At 47.7% G+C, this 26226-nt stretch overlaps 1 protein-coding gene across 1 annotated transcript in view; it reads right to left on the reverse strand.

Annotated features, from left to right (window-relative positions):
- Aplip1 (JNK-interacting protein Aplip1) overlaps positions 1-26226 on the reverse strand; it is a 63891-nt gene that overhangs the window by 23966 nt on the left and 13699 nt on the right. Inside the window, exons 6-8 of the mRNA XM_075872233.1 lie at positions 25575-25732; positions 16526-16708; positions 4507-4587 (exon numbers count right to left, since the gene is read on the reverse strand). Of these exons, the coding sequence (XP_075728348.1) occupies positions 4507-4587; positions 16526-16708; positions 25575-25732 (422 nt within the window). The remainder of the gene's footprint in view (positions 1-4506; positions 4588-16525; positions 16709-25574; positions 25733-26226) is intronic.

Below are 26226 nucleotides of genomic sequence, written 5' to 3' on the forward strand. Positions count from 1 at the left end.
GAATGTGCATGGACCACCACTAAAGCACAGTATTCTGATCTGAAACGGTCCTGAAAAGTCTATGTGAACACGCTGCCACGGTGAAGTCGGCCATGACCACAGGTGAAGAGGTGCGCTGATTGGCGCGTTACGTTGCTCTTGACAACTAGCGCAGCTTTTGATGCGATGTTCAAAGTCCGCCTCAAGCGTTGGCCACCACACGTAGCTGCGCGCCAGCTCTTTGCTGCAAACGATGCCGGGATGGCCGTCATGGAGTTCGTCCATAACGAACCCTTGCAGCTTTGCAGGGACGACTACTCTTGTGCCCAGCATGACGCATCCCTGACGCACCGTCAGTTCGTTGCACCTGCGGAAAAAAGGCTTCAAGTGCTCCTCCGTGATTGACGTGGGCCATCCAACATTGGTGAATTCCTTCACTTGACAAAGAATTCGGTGCTTACTTGTGGCAACCGCGACATCTCGACTAGAAACAGGCAACGAGTCCAATCGCCGCAAATAAAACGCTTCTTCTGTTTCTTTGGTTTTCGCTTCAAGATCTGGCAGCGGCAGACGCGAGCAGAAATCGGCTTCCGCATTCTCGCTTCATTTCTTGAAGATAAGATCGTACGAGTACGCTGCCACTGTCACGGCCCAGCGTTGCAACCGAGCAGCCGCGATGGTGGGAATTCCAGTTGTCGGGCCTAATATTGTTTGAAGAGGCTTATGGTCTGCGACCAAGGTGAATGAGCGCCCATACAGCGTAGGTGGCTGCGCCAGTATAGTTTTCACTTGGTTGAACGCTTTCGAGCATCTCATCCCAGTGCCAAGCTACCTTTTTCTGCAGAAGCCGGTAAAATGGTTTAGCTATCGTAGCTAACTGGGGCACGAACTTGCTGTAATAGTTGATAACGCCCAACAAAGATTGAAGCTGCTTCTTTGACTTCGGCTCTGGTGCCTGAAGAAGTGCGTCCACTTTATCTGACAATGAGGCAATGCCTTCGGCGCCGATTTTGTGACCAAGGTAGTGAAGTTCGCTTCGGAAAAATGAGCACTTCTCTTTGTTTACCCTGACGCCTCGACTTTGAAGACGTTCTAGCAGCGCTTCGAGATTGACTAAGTGGTCCTCTGTTGTTTTTCCCGTTACCAAAATATCATGTAGGTAGCAGCAAACACCCTTGAAGCCCTTCAACATAGTGTCCATTATCTTTTGGAAAATCCCCGGCCCAATCCTGTTTTTCTTTTTCTCTCTCTTTCTCTTCTCTTTCCTCTCTCTCTCATCTTTATGCCCCCTTCCCATTCCCCCAGCATAGGGTAGCAAACCAGGCGTGTGCCTGGTTAACCTCCCTGTCTTCCCTCTTGTTGTTCATCCCCCCCCCCCCCCGGCGCGGAAGCGATTCCAAAAGGTTCTGTTGACAACGAACAATCCCTTGTGCGTATTCAAGGTTAGGAATTGCTTTGACGCATCAGACATCACCACTTGCTGGTAAGCGCGGTTCAGGTCGATCTTTGAAAAAATGCGTGCCTCCGGAAAGAGCCGCGAACAAGTCATCGACCTTCGGCAGCGGATAACGGGTGACGTCAAGGCACAGATTCACTGCCACCTTAAAATCGCCACAGAGGCGTATGCCGTCGTCTTTCTTGATAACGGGTACGACTGGCATGGCGTAATCTATGTGGCCACAGCTGTTATGATGCCCATTTTTTCCATCTTGGAAAGCTCAGCCTCTACCGTCTTTTGCAGCACGAACGGCACGTTTCTTGCTTTTAGAAACTTCGGTCCCTGATTAGGCTTGAAATGCAACTCGGCCTTTTCTTCGGTAATCATGCCTAGCACATCTTTAAAAAGAGAGTCGTACTTTGTGATTAAAGCGTGCAGCCTTTCTTCTAATCGACACGAAATGTGCAGCTCTGACCTTGGCAGATGGTGGACGTCCCATATTATGCTCCACTCCAGCCTGATTGCCTGAAGCCATTCCCGACCTAGCAATGGCGGTCCCTCCTGGTCGACGACGTATAAAGGCAGGCTCGCCGTGCTGCCGCTGTGCTGCACCTTGACCTGTAGGACACCTTTTAGGATCACCAGGGCTCCTATAGAGGTGCGCAACTTGACTTCTGTCGGCTCGAGTCTGGTTGATGAAAAAAATTGGCGGTATTGTTTGAAAGGCATGACTGTGACGGCGGCACTAGTGTCTAGCTCCATAGAGACTGCCACATCATTTACTTTCATCGGTACCATGATAGGCTCTGTACTGGGAGCAGATACACCCTTTACGGCTACCACTTCTGAGTGGGATACCCCCGCTAATGTTTTCACAGGGCTCTTGATGGGGCGTTACCCACGCGACGTGCCGGAGGCGCTATGGCAGACTGGTTGAAGGTGCCCCCTTTTGTTGCACTTATAGCATTTGTCATATAAGTGGGGACACGCTTTGCCGAAATGTTTTGGCGACCCGCAGCGAAAACATGCCTGCGACTGGACACTGGAAGCCGTCTCTACTTTATGCATGGCGTTGGCTGCAGACACACCCGTGCGGGCTTCAGCAGTGCTTTTAGTTGCCACCTCCATAGCCAGAGCGCGCTCTAACGCTCTCTGAAACATGAGCTTGCTGTCCTCAGTGAACAACACTTGCTACATATCCTCTCTTAACAAACCGCACATGAAGCGATCCCGGAGGGATTCTTCTAACGAGCTTCCAAAATCACAGCTTCGTGCTAGCTTCCGTAGCTCGGCAACGTAATCAGAAATGAACTCGCCTTCGACTTGCTGCCTCCTGTGGAACTTCGCTCGCTTGCTCGCCTATCACCGAAGGTTTCGGCGACAGATGGTCCCCCAGGGTCTTCTTCAGTACCTCAAAGCTCTTCGTTGAAGGCAGCTCCGGGGCGACCAGTGATTTCAGACGACTGTAGGTTCTGCGACCGATGATGCTCAGGAATGCATCTACTCTGTCACTTTAAGGAACACGGTTGACGATTAGAAACGACGTTAGCCGCTCTTCGTACGACGCCCAATCATTCGTGGAAACGTCGAATGGTTCCATCTGGCCAAGCTGAGCAGCGAACTGCGTCGAACCTGCACTCGCTTCTTCATTCATATCTGTCAGCGATAACAAAATTGCAGCACTCTTCAATCGTCGATACTGAACAGAGGCTGAATGCCGAGAACACTTGCCTTCCTTGACGCTGTGCTACTCTTCATGATCCCATCCTCGTTGCCAAGTGTTACGTTTTGCAACAGACGTGCCGAAAGAACCAGGCAAGTTCCGACATTTATTGACCCATGCTTTGTGGTTTCGTGGCTCGGGCAAGAAGAGGTGCGCAAGCAAGCGGCACTCTGCTTTTAACACCTAGTGGCGCGTGCACACTTCGCAGAGTGCTCTTATCAATGGAGCGCAAGCCGACAGAACACCAATGATGTACGAGTATTTGGTTTTTCTGTATTTGCCATAGCTGCGTTGGTGCTACACGAAAAGCGTTCTTCTGCTAAGAACAGACAACAGAAGAATACGGCTTTCAAATGAGACAAAAATGGCCGTGCAACTGGGCGTGGTTCTGAGGCGCCGCAGTGTCAAATATAACCACTTTTGAAGTGGTTGCGCGAGTGGAAATGGTCACAAAACTGACTTTGAGACCGAATTACTCGACGAATACGCATTACATGGCAATAGCATTTTCGGAACATCTTCTTTAGACCCTATATATTATTTTAAAGATACATTAAAAAATCGATTTTTTGGAAATTTTTCGGCCTTTCAGACCCGTGAGCGTCTCTTATTAAATGCCATGTTCAATAAACATACTTTATAAGGCAGTCGTATATATCAAATTACTGCTTTAATAGAAATTCTTTTCCCTCCCGCTGACTTCATTATAACAAGGTTTTAGTGTATCTCTGTTCGTTACATCCAGTTTAGAGCGTAACAGCTGAAACCCACACCTAACAACCAACTGCTTCACTTTCTTTATTAGAACATAATATCAAGTGCCTTGTATTTAGGCTAAGTAAATCTGAGACATTCATAGACAATGCATCGTAATTGGTGGCTGAAGAGGTGGGGTTATGGGCGAGTCCATATACATCGAACTACTCTGATATAATCAACGCTTTTTGCGGCACTTTTGAGTTCATTATTAACGGGTTCGACTGCATGCTATTCTAACTATTCGACTTGAAAAAATTCGACCAATCACTTTTCGTTTTAAATCCATTTCAGTCCTGTAATGTACTACATCCCACAATTCAACCCCCAATAATTGAAGGCAATTTAGTGCTGTTCCTTTCTCAATCACCCCAGCCAAACAACCATCTTTTTGAGCTACCGAGCAAGCATAACTAGATGCCTAAGCAGAAATGTTCTTTTTTTTTTCTGGGGGGCACCATCTTCATGTGCCATGGTGGACGGGCAGGCAGATGTGCTCGAGTGCGATATTGTGCTCTGTATGCCATGGGAAAAAAATGAAGTTTAAGAGAAGGGAGGCATGGGCCCGGTGTGCCATCTCTTGGCTATGCAACTGAGCAGATCAACATACCTGAACCAAAGTCTGAGTAGTCAACATCAATCACATAGGCACTTGGGAAGATCCCTGTGGCTCCGGTCCTCAGGTTGACACCTGCATAAATGCAAAACAACAGGTCAGTATAAACACCCCCCTATTACAGTTGTGTATGTACAGAGAAGACCAAAGTGAAGAGTGGGAAAAGTAAAAATGTTAATGTTAAAACGAAAAACAGTGACTTTTGTCAGCACGAAAGACAACAAATGATCCGTGTCTGCGTGTGAACGTCAACGATGATGTGGGGATTCAGCGGACACCAGGTAGTGGGCCTCTGGCTTGACTCGAGAACAAAAAAGACAATCTTGCGGCTCAGCTGTTGAGAACACGCTGCTTTCGCTGCCTCAAGGCATACTTGTGCTTTTTTCGCGTTGTACTGCGACACTGGTGGAGGTGCTGGCCCGCGACCCCGCCTGATGCTCCACACTCCCACGGGGAGTCGTTCATCCAGCCCAGAAGCACTTGTCGACACTCCCGTGCATCGCTTCAGTCGTCGCTTGCGAAGCCTCCCTCCAGAGTTCACCCCATCGCAGGAACACTCTACAAGGCACCGCTCACATCTACCAATGGCCGCTGCCAGTCCACAACAGTTACTACGAGACAGTAGTCTGCCAACCCCATCTCAGGTAACCTTTTTTTCACCGCTGGTGCCTGATCACTTTGATGGCGGAGCACATGAAGACGTCAAAGACTGGCTTGATCACTATGAACGTGTTGCCAACACCAACCAGTGGTCTCTTAAACAAAAGCTTTCCCGCACCTATTTCTATCTCGACGACAGTGCTCGTACTTGGTACGAGAACAGAGAAGGCAGTTTGTCAACATAGAGTGACTTTAATAGAGGGATAATTGACACATTTGCCAATGTCGACCGGCGCGAATGTGCGCAACATTTACTCGAGCTATGGGTTCGGAAATCCAATGAAACGGTCGCAATGTTCGCTGAGGACATGGCCCGTCTCTTCCGTAAAGCTGACCCGCACATGACCGACGACAAAAAGTTACGCTACCTCATGCGTGGCGTTAAAGAGCAATTGTTCGCCGGACTTTTGCGGAACCCGCCAACCACCGTGACAGACTTCACCAAAGAAGCTACGGCTATCGAGCAAGCGCTTCACCTAAGATGCCGACAATACGATTACTTGTCCAGCAGCACCCACATTTATGTCGCCGCTACGACATCTGACAATCAAAGCTCGTTACTCGATTTAATACAAGAGATTGTTCGCGAAGAGCTGCTGAAGCTGCGGACTCTGGTCACGGAACCACCCACGGCGTCTGTCGCTGAAGTCGTCCGCAAGAAATACGCCAAGCGTTTTCAGCAGCTTATCCTACTCACGATCAGCCGCGCTTCGCCGCCCGCCGCCCATTGCGCCATCGTACCGCCACAGTCGGCAGCCGTTCCTTGGTCGCTACTGCAAGAACAGACACCGCGGCGCCCTGCCGTCATGCCGCCGTACGAAATGCTGCCGTACGAAGAGCCGTCTCCCAACGAGACACGGCATTTGCAACATTACGAGCCATTGCGGCGTCTACAGCTTCGGAAGACAGACGTCTGGTGCACCATAGATAGACGTCCACTTTGTTTTACCTGCGGAGGTGTGGGCCACATTTCCCGTCATTGCTGGCACCGCATCGATACGTTTCGACCTCTTCGGCAATGGTCTGACGATCGACGCGCCAACGACGACTACCCACCACGCCGGGAGGCTGATTCTCAATGACCTTCCTTGTCTCAGTTCCATTTTGACAACCGCCGTGCCAACAATGATGACAGTGAGCCTGATTACCAGCCAGGTATGGTACGTCGACCACGCTCTCCGTCTCCGGCATATTCGCCTTCGTCGCGCCATCGCACTACAGCTGACGCCAGCAGAAGGAGGTCCACGCTGGGGAAACGAAGGCGGCGACCTCCGGGGGTGAGGTTGCAGGCCGCCAGGGCGATGAAAAAAGGCCCACGTTACTTTTACCACAGGACGTCGTAAAGCCGACTAGTTGTAACGCTGCCGAAACTGTGACCACAGATCTTACCGTTTTTGTAGACGGACAGCAAGCAACAGACTTAGTTGACACTGGTGCCGACTTTTCCATCATAAGTGAAAACCTTGCCGTGCGCCTCAAAAAAGTGAAGACTATGTGGATGGGACCTCTCCTGAGAACAGCAGGCGGCCAGCTCTTGATGCCTGTCGGAAGGTGTACAGCAAGACTCAGCATCGATGGCTCTTCTTTCGTGGCGAGGTTCGTCATTCTCACCTCATGTTGCAAGAACCTGATCATAGGGATGGACTTCTTAAGAGAATATGGTGCCGTCATCAACATCCCGGACCGTTCAATTACGTTCCGCAACAGCCCTGGTTTAGTTGACTGTTCAGACGCAATACGTAACACTTTACGTATAACTGATGATAATGTGGTCGTCCCGCCACGGTCATGCACTCTTGTTTCGGTGGAAGGGCACGAAGCATTTGATGGCGAAGGCATTGCCAACCAAATTGGCTCGCTGCTATTTAGCCATGGCATTTCGGTCGCACGAGGTATTGTCCGTCTCACTGGTGGGAACACGAATTTACTTCTGACCAACTTCAGTACTGAGCGCCGGCACCTTCCGAAAGGCACAGCTATCGCTTCGTACGACAATATCGCAGAAATGCGAGGCAGTTCATGTTTATCGGTATTAGACGAAGCGCCTAATCAAAAACCAGAACCCGTTCTCGACGTTGGCCCCACTCTGTCAAAGGACGACCGACAGAAACTTCTTCAGCTGCTAGCCGAATTCCGCCCCTGCTTTTCATCGACCTCACGAGTTGGTCGACCACCTTTGAGAAAGCATCGAATAATCACCGAGAACACGGCGAGACCTATTCACCAGAACCCTTATCCAGTAGCTTATCCTGTAGCTTATCCTATAGCCATACAACAAGTCGGGAAAATGCTTGAAGATGATGTCATTCAACTGTCACAGAGCCCCTGGGCATCGCCTGTAGTGCTAGTAAAGAAAAAGGACGGCATGCTGCGTTTTTGCGTGGACTACATGAAGCTGAATTAGGTGACCAGAAAGATGTGTACCCGCTCCCACGTATTGATTACTCCCTTGACAGACTTCGGCACGCTCCCTACTTTTCTTCCATGGACTTGAGGAGTGGGTACTGGCAGATCGACGTAGACCCAAGAGACCGAGAGAAAACCGCTTTTGTGACGCCAGATGGTTTATACGAATTTAAAGTCTTGCCTTTCGGTTTGTGCTCCGCGCCCGCGACATTTCAAAGGCTTATGGACACGGTACTTTCGGAATTGAAGTGGAAGACGTGCCTAGTCTATCTGGACGACGTTGTAGTGTTTTCAACCACTTTTGACGAGCATCTTAAAAGGCTGGAAGTTGTTTTACGTGCCATACGGTCTGCGGGCCTAACATTGAAACCAGAAAATTGTCATTTCTGTTTCCACGAACTTCAGTTTCTCGGTCACGTCGTCAGTAACGCAGGCGTCCGGCCCGATCCTGGAAAAATTGCTGCTGTCGCACAGTTCCCAGTACCCCCTAATAAGAAGGCTGTCACGACGCTTCCTGGGACTTTGTGCCTATTATCGCCGGTTTATCGCAGACTTTGCCCGCATCGCGTCGCCACTAACTCAACTCACAAGAGAGAGTGGAACGAAGAACAGGAGGCTGCCTTTAATGACCTGCATCAACATCTTCAAACGCCCCCGGTGCTTGCCCACTCCGACGGAGAAGCCCCGACGATGCTTCACACAGACGCTAGCAATGTTGGTCTGGGAGCTGTGCTTATGCAGCAGCAAGAGGGCACAGAAAGGGTAATCGCTTACGCAAGCAGAACGGTAACACGCGCTGAGGATAATAACTCGCCAACTGAGAAGGAATGTCTCGCCGTGGTATGGGCGGTTTTAAAATTTCGCCCGTATTTATATGGCAACCCCTTCAAAGTAATTAGCGACCACCACTCACTGTGCTGGTTAACAAGTCTAAAAGACCCTACCGGGCGATTAGCCCGTTGGAGTCTCCGACTGCAAGAATTCAATATGGTAGTCGTACATAAGTCAGGCAAGCGACATATGGACGCTGACTGTCTGTCCAGTTCACCCATTGAGTCGGCAACCCTACCTGAAGAAGAGGAAACGGCATTTCTCGGTGTCCTCGACACGACCGCCATTGCGCAGCAACAACGTGGCGACGCTGAGTTGCTTGGCCTAATTAACTACTTGGATGGCAGATCTCAGAAGGCGCCAAGAGTTCTCGCAAGAGTGTTGTCATCGTTTTGTTTACGGGACGGAGTACTCTGCAAAAGAAACTTTTCGCCGACAGGATCCACCTATCTGCTCGTCATCCCAGCAGCCCTTCGTACCGAAGTACTCAAAGCATGCCACAACGAGGTGAGCTCTGGCCATTTGGGTTACACGAGAACGTTGGCCAGAATACAGCAAAGGTATTACTGGCCGAGACTAACCGCAGCTGTGAAGCACCACGTCCGTACCTGTCTCGACTGCCAGCGACGCAAATCACCACCGACTAAACCAGCTGGCCTCCTGCAACCCGTGCAGGTCCCAACAGCTCCATTCTACCAGATCGGCATGGACATTTTGGGCGCACTTCCTGGTGTCCGCTAAATCCCCACATCATTGTTGTCGTTCACACACAGACACGAGTCAATATATGTCATAATGATTGGCCATCTTCTTCAAATGGTGCGACACAGCATGCAGGTATGGGATATCAACGAACTTTTTTCGCCGATCAGAGGCCACACCCACAGCGTCGAAGTCTTCTTTTTGTTCCCTTTTCAGGCGATGGAACTGTCGCTGTGAAGTGTCATAGCTAAAGCAAGGACCAGGCACGGTTTACCGCACTTGGTCTTTGCCTCCATTAGCTTGCTTCTGCTTGAACCTTAAATACTAGGCTTGTGCAAATATTTGAATGCTTCGATTATTCTAATGACAATATAGTATTTTGAAATCTTGAAAATCAGTAAAAATCATTGAAAATTTTAAACTATTCTAAACAAACAAATAAATACGCATTATACCGCATGTAACGACCTAAAAAGGTGGTTTCACTGCAGTAATTAGGTGCCAAGCAGTGGGAACACACATTCAGAAGCAATCCTTACTGCCGCGAAGTTCACGTCAAAGTTAGACAATGGTATTATCCTAACATTCTAGTCATTTTCAAGTCTAACAAAATCTTGTTATATTGACTTATATGCTCTAGGCATAGCAAATTTTACAACTTGGCATATTTTGCAGGCTATCGCTTGCATTCTAATGAAAGTCAAATTGTGCTACTGTACAAAGTTGTTTCCACTACCTTTGATGCCAAAAAATGGCAATTGCATGGGCCTCATTTAGAGTTTTAAAAAATATTGTGCCGGTTATATTGCAGGCAACTAATCAAATCACCCTATGGCAGCTTAAAACTACAGTTGAGCACATTGCGCATCGCCTGCAAACCGCCCGGCCAAGCTCGTCGGCGCAGTGGCCACGTGTCGGCCCTCAAAATGCGAGACTAAACACGTTGTGCGCCGATGTGTCGTCACTGAGCCTAAGCATAACAGAATATCGTGCATCATCATCCAATGCCACCACCTAGCATATAGCGTGCCAACTTCTCGGGCTCTGGGGCCGAGCTTGAGGGGGGACGTGGCTTTGGGATCACGAAAAATGGCAAAAAAATCGATTTTTTGAAACTCAAGTTTTCAGTTTCTGGAACCCTTTTTCTATCTGGTTCCAAAATATCTACACTGAAAACCGCACAGAAGTGCTTCGGAAAATTCATTTCACCCACCTAGGTAGCAAAAATTTTTCTGGAAATGGCGAGAAAACGGCGATTTTCAAAAAATTATAGCTTCGCGATGCTTGGGCCGGGAGCCGGCTTCTTAGGCTCATCGGAAAGAGCATTTCTCCGTGTTTAACTTTCCCGCCTCAGCTGACTCCTCCCTTTAACAACAAGCGAGCAAAAAGCAAATGTTTCAAGGTCGTTTTGCGGCCCTTGATTGGCCGTGGCCGCCATGTTGCCTCAGCTCGCCTCGCCATTGGCCCGATGCTCGCTCCGGGAGATCGTCGTCTGCTGCTTGTGCGTCGCGAGGCCATGGCTCTCGAAAATCGCCACTTAGTGACATGTGCACGGCTTGATAATCACTTAAGATATAACTACGCTTTAGTTACGAGCAGTAAGCGGATGCGCGATCAGGTTACTACGAGCGTCAGCGCGGTCTACGAGCGCCGCGCGTCATTGGAGTCGTCTTTAGCCCTAACTCCGCCGACTGCGGGCAGGAACGACACGCTAGTGCATTCGTGGCGACGTGCTTCTTCGCAAGCAACGAAGCTGTAAGCGGCGGCACTATCTGATTACTACGAGTGGCCGCACCGGATGCACGATCAGATTACTACGAGCGGGCGCGCGGCAGTCTACGAGTGCGGCGCGTCATCGGAGTCGGCTTTAGGCCTAACTCCGCTGACAGCGAGACTGCGGGCAGGAACGCAAGCGCACTCTTGGTGACGTGCTTCTTCGCAAGGAATGTACCACATCACTCGCTAGCTCCTCTGAATATTGTACGGGCATTTTACGCATCGGCAGCGTACAACACAGTTAAGCTCGTCACCCCCCCCCCCCCCCCCTTCACTGCCAAGGATCGCTCGGAACAGCGGCTAGCAGTTTCGCGCGTCGTCATTCGAAAATGCGATGCCAAGTGCAGTGCGTGCCGATTTTTTGTCTTCTTAGTTACACATTTCGCGCATCGTCATGCCGGCAAGTGCATTACGCGCCAGCTGCACTGTCCACGCGGCTGCGCACCCCACGGTCATATGGAGTGCTGTCAATAAGCTTTTGTGATGCGATTCACACGTGCTTGGAGCCGTGCTTGATATCGCCACGAACGTCTATGAATGTTCCGAGGTTAATGAATTGCTGTAGATTAGAGTTTCCGCGACCGGCTGTAAGATGATACATTTCACGGCTAGAGCGGCGAAAGAGCATGTGTGAATCAGGGGCACGAATTTTTATATGCCAGTTTCGTGTCATTAATTATACTGCTAGAAATTCCCGTGCCACCAGTCTTCTGCCCATAACTTTGTTATTTAGAAAGAAGGCATAGGCCGTCATGGTGTTATCCATTTTTCTGATGCAATAAACTTTTCTCCAAATAAAAAAAAGTTCAGTGAATATTTGTAATCAAGTACTTAATTACGCTAATTACAACTTCAGCACACACAAAAAAGTATGTGTAATAATTTCAGTATATGGTTTTATTCCATTACAATCTTTTCTGTCATACCTATCACACCACTCCTTCATACAAAGAACTTGGTTTGAAATCCATACTTGTTCTTTGTAACTCATAAAAAGGAGTAAATCATGAAAAGAAGTCAAATATCACAAGACAAACCTGAGATCACAATTTTTAGGTGTCTTAGAGACGTAAAGAAAAGTTGAAACTTTAAACGCAGCTTTCTCAATACTGTTTTTTTTTTTTTTGACATTATGCTCAGCCCCTCCACATGGTTCAATGAAGAAAGAATTTGTTTCTCGTAAAGTATTCGTGGTATCGCTTCAAACTTTTTATGGAAGCACTGTGAGGTTATTCTTAGTGTCTGTGCCAATTTTCATCAATATCCAACGAGAAACAAAAAAGCTCATTGAAAAAAGCCTGTCGAAAACTTTGACAGGCTTTTTCTCACAAATGTGTTTTGGACATTGTGCATTGCTCGTGGGAAGAGTAGCACGAGAATGACTGGACCGATTTTGATTGTTTTTTTTTTCCCTGAATCCCTGAACACTGCTTGTGGGTACAGCAATCTTCAATTTCCGTTTTGTGGCCCTGTTATTTTTCTAGACGATGATTTGTCCGTGCCATTGTTTCTGACAATGTGTGTCAGCAGCCATGATGATCTCTAAAAAAAAAAAAATAGTACTTACTAAAAAATTCCGAGAGTGTCATACCCTGTAGCTTTCTTTTGAGTAAAGATCAACACCATTCGCAGCTTCCTGGCATGTTTTGTTGCAGCGCTAGGCTTTCCACGAGCAGACCATGTAATTGGATCGTGTAGCATTATGCAACTTGACAACTACTGAAGCTATCATGATGAAACTGCATATTTCCCTATTCTAGACACTTACGAGTATGCATGCCAAATTTCATTGCTGTAGGTCAAAAAATAAAAAAGTTTTTTTTCAATGCCACCTCCCCCCTTAATAAGGTCAAATAAGGTACTGCTGATGAAATATTAGGCAGCCTTGGAGCCTTGCTTAGTATCCCCACCAGCTGTTGTGAATCTTCTGAAATAATGAAAGCCTCGCAGATTACACCGTCCGTTAGCGGGTGAATGACTAACTATATCACAGGCGAGGTTTACAAGTGATCTTGAGTCAAGCAGAAACATTAGAATACATCTGCCCACCTTGCGACTAAAATAAGGTGCTCGAATGCCCATTCCAATGTCTTGGCCATAACAGCCTGTTCTTTGGGAGGGCGGGATAGACTGTCATTCAAAGGGCCATTCATTCTTAGTATCCAATAAATATGATTCAAAGATCAAATGCAATCAAGAGTGCTTATTACATCAATGATAGCATCAATACAAAAAAGTTTGCAGATTGTAACAGTATATGGCCCAATCAGATTTTAATGTCTTATTTTTTGTCATGTTGATTACACCACTTCGTACAAAAAACTTAATTTAAAATCCATGCGCTATGTTCTTTGTAGTCAGAAAAGGATTTTAAGGGGGGAGGCTACCCTGGAGACCGAACTTATTTATTTTTTAAGATATCTGGATGAAACTTTCAGGGGTTGTTCACTACAATAAAACTAGCACAACTGCTAAGTTTCACGAAGCTGTGTTTCTTAGTTCCAGAGTTATTGAGGTTTAACTGGGTGCTTCACATGGGTGCCTGAGGAAGAGTCGTGAGAAATCCCAGGACATAGTAGAAAGCCGAAATTCATTGTGGTCGTTCCTTGATAGCTATCCCAGGGCACTACAAAGCCGTTTTTTTTAATTCCCCCCCCCCCCCCCCCAAAAATTTTCACGCAACTTTGAATTTGATGTAACCAGTAATGACCAGATTCATCAAAAAGTAATTGTTTATTATAAATTAACAGCACCAATTTTCAAAAAAAAAGGAGCTTGTTACGCCCTTGCAAGGTCATTCAGGAAAAGAATAAAAAAAACTGCACACAAATCTGATGAACGGTTTTCGAGTTCTTGCTTTCCTCAGCACCACAACTAGCAAAAAAATCCGTTAAGAGAAAACAGGCCGAGAAAGTTCAAAACACGTGTTTTCTTCAAAAAGCTCCAGCACAGTAGCTAGAAGTGCCCTGGCGCACTCTTTTCTTCTTTTGCCTGGCCTCCATCTTCTCTTGGTGTCTTTTAGAATTCTTTTTTAGGCGTAAAGCGTCTTTTTCACGAGCTCGCTGGATGGCCAGATGACCTGGTTGAAGTCCAATGGAGTCCGATATCACTTGGGTTGCTTTGCAGCAGCCGGCATTGTAGCGCAGCACTGCTTCATGCAGTGCTGTTTCTACCGCGATCAAGGATGAGTGTTGTTCCTTCGGCATCAGAGACCACAGAATGGAGTGGAATGATTCTGATGCATTTTGCGTCTTCGCTCCCAGGCAGCGCTGAAGAAGCGACTTTTGTGACAGTCTTTCGTAGATGGGCAGCATAGCTGCAGCGACATAGTCCGGTAGGCTGTGTTTATGCTTTGGCTGTGGCTCACGCTTTGCCTCTGCAGCTCTAAGGCGGCACCACGATTGAGCCCCCTCTGGGCAAAGTTCATGGTGAGGGTCCTGGTCAGTCGATGTGACGTGGTGATATGTTGCCATCACTGCACGCTGCATGGCTGTTAGGTCAGTTGAATTGTTTCTCAGGGCCCAACCATAATACCCTGTCAGCTTTTCAATGAGGGCTTTAGTCAGCTTCCCCTTCCCACTCAGTGGCTTATCACTTTTCTGCACAATGTTTCGAAGAGCACTTCCAATCCTTTTCTGAACATGGTTCAGACATTCTTCTTTTACAATTGGCACTAGCCCGTACACATTCTCTTCTGTGAGGGCAGCGAAGGTACGGCTGTCTCCATCGGACACAAGAGTGGTGTACCGCAGGCCATGCTTGGATACAGACCGCCCAAAGAGAGTCAAGCCTGCCTCCACTTCCATGCTTCCCGATTTTGCGTCTGTGTTTTTCTGGCAAATGTGGTGCTTCTGCCAGCTTTCGTATGCTGCATCTCCAGGTTTGGGCCCTGTTTGGCATCCAAGGCAGTGGTTTGAAAGAACTACAGCATCCAAGATGAGACCTGTAAAGAAGTCAATTACCGATCCCACTCCGATGTGTGATGTGTGACCCCGCTTATGCCATGTGCCATCGTACACTACGGTGATGTCCTTGCAGAAGCTGGGGTCCATTTCTTTATATGTTTTGATCACTGCTGTGGCAGAATCAGCATAAAACTTCTCCAAAGCAGTGGCCTCTGGCTTCCTGAACGTCTCTTTCAAGTGCTTTTGAAACGTCTTGTGGTGAAGACCTCTGTAAGAGTGTAAGAGACGTTCATGGCAGCCCAAAAGTCATTAAGAGCTGTTTGCCCCTTGCCTATTTGCTTTATAGCCATTATGGCGCGGACATTTATATCGAAGGCCTGCGTGTCCTTTTTGCGGGATGATGTCCATAATTTATCGACGGTGCCACAAGAGGCGCACACGACTTCAAGTTTTGTTGCGACCGCATTGTCTGGGCATGGCGCGCGCGCGAAGTTTGGTTTGATTTCGGGATTTGCGCCTGTTTTGGACGCCGCGGCGGCCTCGAAAATAGTATTTTTTTTGCACTTTGCGGTTGAATTAGGTGCTGATAATTACAGAATAGGTAGTTTATGAGACATACAACCCAAAAATGTGGTTTTTCAAAAACCGACTTTTTCGCGATTTTTCGGTTTTCAAGGGCCGCGTCCCCCCTTAAGAAAAAAGAAAGGGAATAAAGGCACAATAGATGAAAAACCACAAGTGCAAGAGGTTCGACATCATAAATCACGACGAAGCTCCTATTCTTTTGTGTTTTAGGAAAGCAAGGCACGTCAAAACTGAAGGCAGTGAATTCAAGAAACTGTACATTGCAAAGGACTCGAAAGAGGGATGACCTATGTGCCTTTTGATGATGGAATATCGTTGGTGCAACTCCAGAAGCCGTTTTCTCGAAATGATTTTTTTTGCTTCCCGATTTTCTTGTTCCGCCAATTTCTCAGTAACCGCTGTGTCTATATTCAGTTCTGTCTTTTGTTCTATATTTCTTGAAGGGAACGACAATCGTGCTTCTTCAGTATGGCCTTTTGATAATTAGCTATTTCAAATGTTGCACACAGCCTCCATGCCTGTTACACAGTAACCTCATGAAATATGAGAAGTAAGAAAAACTGAGTGGCAAATAAAAAATATATATTGTTATGCCCTCAATCAAACATCTTAGAATATGTAGCACTTTTAACGAGTTTCCTTCAATGTTTTTAAGCGAGTCAAACTCGGAACATGACCAGAAAGAGAAATAAAAGAGAAATATATTGTACATCAAAGACGTTGTGAAAATATATTCATAAAATTTTAAATGTAGCACTTAAAAACATTTCTAACAAGCATGCCAATTTTCATCAAAATCCATTAGGAAATAAGAAAGGTACTAACGAAAGCAACTTCCCCTTTTAACATCACCAAGACAAATGTAGAGGTAGTATTAGGTTCTTTGACTGACGCCAGCAGCACAAATGTGGTCATAGGAGCCATCCTAGAATTCTTACATGCCACTGGACTGGATGCATGCCTTTAGAGTTACCCTATTCTAACAAGACCATATTCTCTTTTCCCTACCTTACCATGGTCATTTACCACTCTTTACCTCCCTCTTAGCCTTCCCCAGGGTAGACTAGCAGGCCAGAGCGAACTGCAGCTTAGGCCAACCTCTTTAGCTTTCTGTCAATAAATTCTCTCTCAGAGCAAAATAAGCTCACCTTCGCACCACGCATCGTCTGCCTCCTTGCTGACGTAAACGGGGTCACCAATGTCGATTGCCACCTCGTCCGCGTGCCTCGGTACAAACCGATAGAGACCGCGATGCGTGGCATCCTGCAGTTGTAGCAGGCCGCCACCCGAGGTCGTCGTCGAACTGGGACTGCTTGCCGACAGGGGGCTTCCTGGGAAATCAAAAAGGGAAAACCCGGGCTATGCTTTTAAAAAATACCAAAATATGTCCCCTTACACAGTCAAAACAAAGTCACATATGACAACAAAATGACCCAGACATAAGAACCCGAAAATTCATTACAAATGCATATCTGTAATGTTCCACAAAAGTGAACACAGCCCTCATTTATTTCATTGAAAATGAAAATTCTTTCTTACTGTGGGCAAACATTAAAGTGCTGCAAATTATGAAACAATAATTACAGCATTCAAGTTCGTTTAAAAACACATTTAAAATAATTTAACTACACAAAATGAACCAAAATAAATTGCATCGCATGTACCCTAAGGTGGTTTCACTGCAGCATGAGGTTGCTATGCCGTGAAACCATCTATCCAGAAGAAATTATGCACTTTTGCGAAGTCACACTGAATATATTGTTACCACATATGCAATTTAGGTATGCGCATTTGTGTAGCGGGGAACCGGGTGGTGCCAGACGAAGAGGACGTTCAGTTGGTGACAAGAGGTCTCTGGTGCGCGTCCATTGTATACCCTCTACCTCGCCTCTGAATAAACCCCCCTCGTAAACGTAACAGAGTGATAGAGGTGCTGGGTGACAGCCCGTTGACGAACCACAAAGCCACAGCTGATTGAACTTCGCCGGTGCCGTCGTCTTGCCGGTCTGCCACCGACGACAACCGTCATGGCCAAGAGCGAAGATCACGGCTTCTCAACCATGCAAAGGTCAGTGTTGGCTGCACCTCAGTATCACTATATGGAAGCCTGCCCGTTCGCGGGAAGAGCAGGAGAAGATGTGGATGCGTGGCTGACACATTACAAAAGGGTGAGCTGGTACAACTGCTGGGATCTCACCGACCAACTAGGAAATGTCGCGCCGTTTCTCACGGAAACCGCCCTGATGTGGTACGAAAACCACGAAGATTCCTTAACAACGTGGGATCGTTTCGCTGAAGAACTCAAGAAATGCTTCGGAGACTGATTCGAAAAAGGAAAGCGCGGAGCCGTTGGCTCAAAGAGCTCAGACTCCTGGAGAAACGTGTACCACCTACATAGAGGAGGTTCTGATGCTCTGCAAGATCATAGACACGTATATGTCTGAAGAGGACATGGTCGGACACCTTCTGAAGAGTATAGCAGAGAACGTCTACAATTTTTTGATAGGCAGGGAAGACCTCACTTTCGTCTCTGCCGTCCAACGTCACTGCTGTACTTTCAAGAAGCTGAAGACTCGTCGTATTGCCCCGAAATTTGGTAGGCTGGCAAATGTGACAACGGTCACCAGCGTCGACATGAGCCTGTCTGCCGACCTTGCCGCTACTATTCGGGCAATAGTACGTGAAGAGCTGCAGTGACAAGGTGACTGGGTTGCCGAAACCATTCCTCACCCGCCTACCAGTCCACCCTACTACACGGCGGCGCCATTAGCTCCTTTGCAACCATCGGTATGTGTCACAGACATCAGCGAAACTAGAACTCCGTGGCCACGTCGTGATTCACTCGCGGCCGACCAGCGATACGGCCAACGCCTTCGTCACAGCCCCGCCACACAGAGGTGGGCAGCCCCCGCTCAGCAAGCTCGTCACCGACCCTTCACAGCTGAGTGGTCTCAGCATTGGTTCGGCAAACGTCCTCTACCAGTCTGCTACAACTGTGGCTTCGAAGGCCACATTGCCAGGTATTGCAACTACCGGCAGCCGCCAAGGTATGACCAATCACCGAGATATAACCGTTCTGGCGTTATACAAGCACCGAGATGCCCGGGAAGCGCGTCTTACAAGATCCCAGGACCACTACGAAACCAATCTCCGGCCTCTGACCGCAGTGTGACACCACCGCCTGCCCCTTGCGGCAACGGATCACCGTCTCCTCGGCGCCGCCACTCCTTGCCTCCTACGGTAAACTAGTCGGCGCGCCCGTTGGAGGTGAGGTCGCTGGACAGTCTACAGTTTCAACAGAAATACCTGCTTTAGCTTTCATATTTAAAAATAAGGTTCGAGTGCTTATCGATGGTGTACTAACAATGTCGTTGGTGGACACAAGTGCAACCGTGTCAGTGATGAGTTTCGTTTTCACCCGCCTCCTTGGACGAAAATTTATGTTTCGTTGGGACCGTTCTGATAAGTTTCGTGGAAAGAGCGGAGATGAGTTACAACCTGTTGGTGTCTGCACTGTGACTGTTAGTTTGGCTTGCCAGAAATTTGTTGCAGAGTTTGCTGTTCTCCCCCATAGTACGCATGACGTCATTCTGGGACTCGATTTCTTAAAGCTATGTGGTGCCACTTTCGATTGCCGCACAGGACAAATTACAGTAGATTCCGATATTCCAGTAGAATTTATGGAAAACACGCCCAGTTAGGAAAGTGCTTTTTACGTATCCGTGGACACAATTGTGCCGCCACTGTCTGCAAAATGTGTCCCTGTTGTCTGTTCCTGCAAGCGAGAAAACATTTGACGCAACCGTGGAGCCCGTGCACCTCAGTTGCATAAAGAAGGCAGTTCTAATACCCTACTGTACGCTATCGGTTGCACAAGAGCATACTGGTTTACAGGTGATTAACTGATCTGATGAACCTACAGTGCTGCCGGAGGGTCTGAAACTTGCAGAGATTCGTGAACAACAAGTATTTACATTTGCCATTCTTGCAGAGAGCAGCGATTCCCCAGATAAGACCCGTTGCGATAATCTGCATGCCAGGGACACCATCATTATGGCTATGATTGACAAGTCACTCAGCACCAACGAACGTAATGAACTGGCGAGTATTTTTGAAACATGCCAGTATTTTTGATTTCGCTCAGCACGATCCTCCGTCATTTCCTGCTTCTCGTATAAAGCACCGAATCGACACGACATCTCACAAACCTCTCCGACAGAAGCCATATCATGTATTGCATTCGGAACGCGCAGTGATCAATGAACAGGTTTGCGAGATGCTCAAGAAAAATTTAATTCAAAAATCATGTAGTCCGTGGACCGCTCCAGTAATTCTAGTGAAGAAGAAGGATGGGACATGGCGATTTTGTGTTGACTACCGCCGTCTCAATGCCATCACTAAAAAAGACGTATACCCACTTCCGCGGATTGATGATGCTATCGACTATCTATCATCGGCCTCTTACTTTTCGTCTGTGTATTTGAGGTCAGGCTACTGGCAGATTCCGATGCACGAGGAAGACAAGGAGAAAACGGCATTTGTTACAACAGATGGACTTTTTGAATTTAATGTAATGCTGTTTGGACTGCAATGCGCCTGCAACTTTTGAGTGCTTCATGAACAACATTCTGCGTGGATTGAAGTGGGAAGTGTGTATGTGTTATTTGGATGTCATAGTAGCTTTCGGGCGCACCTTTTTTGAGCACAAAACATGCATCGGCCTCGTGCTGGACAGCCTAAGCAAAGCACGCTTGGTGCTCAACTAAAAAAAATGTCGTTTTGGAGAGCGCTAAACACTTGTCCTTGGACACTTAGTAGACAAAGAAAGCATACGACTGGATCCTGCCAAGAAGGCCGCAGTGGAGGCGTTTAAGCAACTGCACTCGATGAAAGAACAGCGCAGCTTTTTGGGGCTTTGTTCATACTTTCGCCAATTCATTCCTGGCTTTGCCAATATTGCATATCCGCTCACGTGCCTGCTTCAGAAAGGTGCGCAGTTTGACTGGACCCCGAAATGTGATTCTGCTTTTTCAGAGTTGAAGTTTCCTTTGACATCTCATCCGATTCTTCGACATTTCAATCCTCTGGCTCCCACTGAACTTCACACAGACGCTAGCGGTACTGGTGTAGGTGCTGTCCTGGTTCAATGCTTGGATAACCAAGAACACGTCGTAGCATATCCAAGTCGCTCGCTCAGCAAGTCCGAGCGCAACTACACTGTCACAGAGCAAGAATGCCTTGCAGTAGTCTTCGCAGTGCAGCACTTCCGGTCCTACCTGTACGGACGCCCCTCTACCATCCTGACAGACTATCATTCTCTCTCCTGATTGGTTAATCTGCGTGACCCATCTGGTCGGCTGGCCTGCTGGGCACTTCATCTACAAGAATATGACTTCACGGTTTCCAATAAAAGCGGCCAATGCCATGCTGACGCAGATTGTCATTCGCGACTACCGCTTCCAACGACGGAATGTGACGCAGACAACTTTAACACCTACATCGCATCACTGGACCAACCATTTCCCAATACCAAGACCTTTAGGGATGAGCAACAAAGGGACGGCATCATACAGCAACTTCTTGCTACCAAACCAAAATCATCGCCTACACGCTTCTGCATCCGAGACGGGCTAGTTTACAAAAAAAACTACACCAGCACCGGCTCACGATATCTTCTGGTGGTTCCGAAGAGCCTTCGCGTTTATGTCTTGCAGGCTATGTATGATGACCCAACATCCGGTCATCCAGGCACAGCGAAAACTCTTTGCTGTCTTCACGAAAGATTCTACTGGCCCAAAATGCACCAGACGACGGAACAACACGTTTCTAGCTGTAACGAGTGCCAACCTCATAAATTCCCAACACGTGCTCCTCCAGGGCGATTACATGCGGTGCCGCCCCCTAGAACTCCATTCGAGCAAGTCGGGATTGACCTCCATGGACTATTTCCCCGGTCTTCCGATGAAAATCGCTGGATAGTCGTCTGCACTGACCATTTAACACGGTACTGCGAAACAGCTGCCATACCATCGGCAACTGCAGCCGATGTGTCTTTCTTTATGCTATGCTTTGTAATTCTACGACATGGACTTCCCAAAATTGTAAACAGTGACCGTGGCCGACAATTCACAGCAGACGTGGTGGAAGAGATGCTTCGTATCTGGCTTCAAGGTTTCGGCACTCTACACCATACCGTTCCCAAACGAACGGTCTAACTGAATGAATGAACAGAACTCTCCCAAACATGCTGTCTATGTATGTCACATCAGATCACAAGGACTGGGACAGTATTCTACCTTTCATCACTTATGCATTCAACACCACACAGCATGAAACTACCGGCTATACCGTATAAACCGGAATATAAGTCGAGATATTTTCAATAAAATATTAACCTAAAGTCGCCCTTCATCTCATAGAGTGGTGTCTAGTTGAAAGTGCACCGCTGTCTGGCAGCATGTGGCTTGCATGTGCTTGAGAAGCCGGACGCGGCCATAACCGCATCGAAATTCAATCGCAGGCTTTTTTTTTTTCTCTCTGTCTGTTCTCTTGTGTTCGTGATTTGTTTCCGATCTGTTCAGAGTTATTGCTCCGCTTGAAATTACGCTGCATTTTTAGTGGTTTTTTTTTTTTTTTCGTTCAGCCAATATGAGTAGCGGTACGAGGAGGCAGTACTCAGCTGCGTTTAAACTAAGTGTTGTCGAGTTCGCAGAAGCCAACGGGAATATGGCTGCTCAGCGCCGCTTTGGTGTATCGGAAAAAAAGCGTGCGCTATTGGAGGGCACAGAAAGAGAAGCTGCAGATGTGCAATCTTCGAAAAATGTCGTTTCGTGGACAAAGTGCCGTTCATCCGCAGCTGGAGGATAAGCTAGCGCACTTTGTGCGGGAAGTTCGTGCGCGCTCGCTGCCAGTGACCGTGGATAGCATTCGCAAGAAAGCCGTGGAACTCGCTCGAGAAGCTAGGCTCATGAGAGAACAGTTTCGTGCACCAAACTATAGGGTGCGTCGATTTATGCGATGCAAAGGATTTTCTCTTCGGCAGCGCACATTCATCTGTCAGAAGTTGCCCGAGGAGTTCGAGGACAAGCTTATGACTTTCAGCGCTTCGTGAACCGGCTTCTGGAGCAGAACGACTACATGACGTAGTAGATTGGCAACGCCGATGAGACCCCCGTGTGGTTTGACATGGCTTCGTCGACCACTATCGCGTAGCGCGACGCCAAGGATGTGAAGCTGTTGTCCACTGGCAACGAGCACTCGCGCTTCAACGTCATGCTGGCATGCACGGCAGATGGTAGAAAGCTTCCGCCCTTCATCATTTTCAAACGCAAGACAATGTTGAAGGAAGTGTTCCCGCCCGGTGTTGTCTTTCGCGTCAACAAAAAGGGATACATAGACGAGGCCATGATGCTCGAATGAATAAGAGTAGTGTGGAACCGTCGGGCAAGTGCACTGCTGCGTTTTCGCAGCATGCTGGTGTTGGATGCATTTCGTGGTCACTTAACCGACGCTGTGAAACGCGCACTCGACGACGGGAAAATGGACCTCGCCGTCATACCAGGTGGTATGACGTCCACCGTCCAGCCGCTCGACGTTACGCTGAACAAGCCGTTCAAGGACCGAGTGCGACCGGAGCACCAAGAGTGAATGTCCGGCCACATCCCAGACACCGACGGGCCGCCTACAGAGGCCTCCGCTTGTGACTGTTTGTGGTTGGATGCTTTCGGCCTGGCGTTCCTCGCCAGATTCCATGGTGGAAAAGGCTTTCAAGAAATATTGCTTCAGCAACTCGCTGGATGGCACGGAGGGCGACGCACTGTGGGAGGCGGCCAGCGACAAACTCTCATCTTCGGAGGACAGTGGTTTTTCGTCAGATGAATAGGATCCAGTTGCGATGGTGGTTGAGGGGAGCTCCGACAATCAGGGTTTGGTGCACCCAATTCCCGAATAAATGTGGTTTGGCAGTTTTGGGTTTTTTCCCTTCTTTTATTTTTCGGTAACCTGAACTTGGGGGGTCGACCTATATTCCCACTCGACCTATAGTCCGGTTTATACGGTAGTCTTTTCTTCTATATGCTCGACCGCCTCGTCATACCCTGAGCAACATTTTCCCGTGTTTGGACCACCATGATCGCTGCATATCCGAGATAATCTGTCGGGCAAAACAAGCCAGACGCCTTGCTTATTTGCGCACTCTTGCTTCGCAAGACCGCTCGCAGGCACATTTTGACCGCCGACACGTGACGTACAATCGGCGTGACCTAGTATTGCTGTGCACACCAACTAGAAAGCGTGGTTTGAGCGAGAAAATGCTAGCGCACTATGCGGGACCTTATCTTGTTATAGACCATATCAGTGATTTAGTTTACCGCATAGTGCGTCTCCATTCGAACGGCCCACGGTCTGCAAAAACTGAACTTGCCCATGTTGCGCATTTGAAGCGCTTTATTCCTCGAGAGACTGTTTGACTCGCCCGGTGGGCTGCGTCTGCGTGGAGGAAAATCTTACCACATATGCAATTTATGTATGTGCATCTGTGTAGCGGGTAACAGGGTGGTGCCAGGCAAAGAGGACGTTCGGTTGGTGGCAAGAGGTCTCTGGTGCGCGTTCATTGTATACCCTCGAGTCGACCGTTACGCCGCCTCTGAATAAAACCCTCTCGTAAACGTAACAATGTGCATGCTAGTGTCTCGATAACTATTATTTTTTTTCCAAATTTACAAACCCAATAGATGGGCTTAATACACTAAAAGGTCAAGTTTTAAACAACCAATTTCGCTCCTTGCAATTTGTGGCCTACTAGTATTAAAATCCTACTACTATTCAGTGTTGGTCACACCTTGTGTTGAACAAAGAAATGAGCCTTCACATAGGCCTAGTTCTTAAAAAATATCGTGCAAGTTAGGTCATGTAAAAATTGGGTCACTTTTCTGTACACTACGCAACCTGTACCATTCAAACTCTTCAATGCTAAACTCTTTGATGAAATCAATACTTGTTCATCACTATTACTAGTGTGGATATGCATTACATTGAGATATGAAAGTATTTTGCCCACACTAATAATTCAACATGATCCACATTCACCTAACAAAGTGAGGCTATTGAATATGAAAGAAGTGGCAGAGTTCTTCAACCATAGAAGCTGCGAAACTCCATATAGCACCCCGGCTCATTGGCCGACGAGCCGGTACGCTGCTGCTGGTGCTGTTGCGTCAGCTTTGCCAGCTCTGTGGCGGCGAAAACTTGTTCTCAATGCCACATGCATAGGGAAGACACGGGACTTCAGAAAATACAGAGCTGAAAAAAAGAAACATCAATTTTGGGGGGGTTTGACAAGCTATACCCCTTGTGTCAAAATCTGAACTTACGGAGAGATGAACCTACAAGGTCTTGCTAACTGTCACGCCATCTGTTGACCAAAAAACTAAGTAACAAACGCTCGTGACGATGTCAGCACTGCATGAGGTGCCACGCTATATAGTGTTATACATTGCTGCTCCAAGATGGCACGACAATCTGCAGTATTAATAATAATATCTGGGGTTTTACGTCCAAAAACCACAATATGATTACGAGAGACGCCGTAGCAGAGGGCTCCAGAAATTTTGACCATCTGGTGCTCTTTAACATCCACCGACATTGCACAATCGTGCACCGACATCGCACAAATGGCATAGGCTCTATTTTCATGGAGTCTCTACCATTTAACCTTTATGAAAATGCCAGAGCTAATCAATCACACGAGTTGCGAAACTCCCCATAGGCTCCATGTGTCGAAATCCAAACACGTCCTTGACCTCCCCCCCCACCCCCCCACCCCCCTGTCAGGAGCGAGCAGATTGCCACGCCAGTTGTTGATCCGAACGCCCCTATTAAACGCATCATTTGTGTTTGCTGCCCCCAGGTGGCGTGAACGTCAACTAACTCCCGAAAAATTGGGCCAACTGCATGCCCAGATTTCGCAATGCAGTTTCGCAACTCGTATAACTGAATAAATCTGTCGAAATGCGACCGCCATGGCTGGGATCGAAGCCACGACCTTCAGGTCAGCAACCGTGCACCCCAGCCACTGTTCTGCCGAGGCGGATGGACAATCTGCAAGCCTCTAGAGAATCGGCTATGGGCATGTCTTCTCGTTCCCGAATTCAGAACACAACTGAAGAGCTCTGGAAAAAGTTGCACATCGCGACTCACCGTTGCACGCGGGCGATATGGACTTGGCACCGTCCGGCGAGTGAGCTGTGGAGTTGCCGCTGTCGACACCCGTGTCCAGACTCAACCTTGACCTCAGGTCATCCGGACTGAGGCTTCCGCTGTTTGTGGTCCCGCTCAGTAGAGATTTGTCGTACAACCTGGTGGCACAACAAGGAAAAATTTTTCGATGGGCTGGAGTTTGATGAAGATACTTGAATGTGTGACGTATTCTAAAAAGCAGCTGCAGATTGTTGTGGGAACTAAAAAGATTTTTGCTATCCTAGCATAGGTGTTCGACTTCGTTTCCAGCAATGCCGATTGTTGACTGTCAAGCCCATTCATTTAGCATGGCGGCTTCGAGCCTGACATTCTATTTGATCGCACAAATTGGTGAAGAGTAGCGACACCAGGCTCGTACTCTAATATTAAATTGGCATATATGGCTGAAAGAGCTACTTGACCCTTTTGTTACTGTAAGAAAAGAAGAAAAATTTGCAAAAATCACCCAAAAATGTTTTCTGCTCAACTTGCAGGGTTTTTCCCCCAAAATAAAACGGCCCTGTTCTATCGATTCAATAAGGTTCCTTTATTTCTCTCATCACATAAATGAAGTAACTCGAATGACATTTTCAACGCATGGCAGTACAATGAA

The sequence above is a fragment of the Rhipicephalus microplus genome, chromosome 8, assembly GCF_043290135.1.
Source record: "Rhipicephalus microplus isolate Deutch F79 chromosome 8, USDA_Rmic, whole genome shotgun sequence".
Classification (NCBI taxonomy): domain Eukaryota; kingdom Metazoa; phylum Arthropoda; class Arachnida; order Ixodida; family Ixodidae; genus Rhipicephalus; species Rhipicephalus microplus.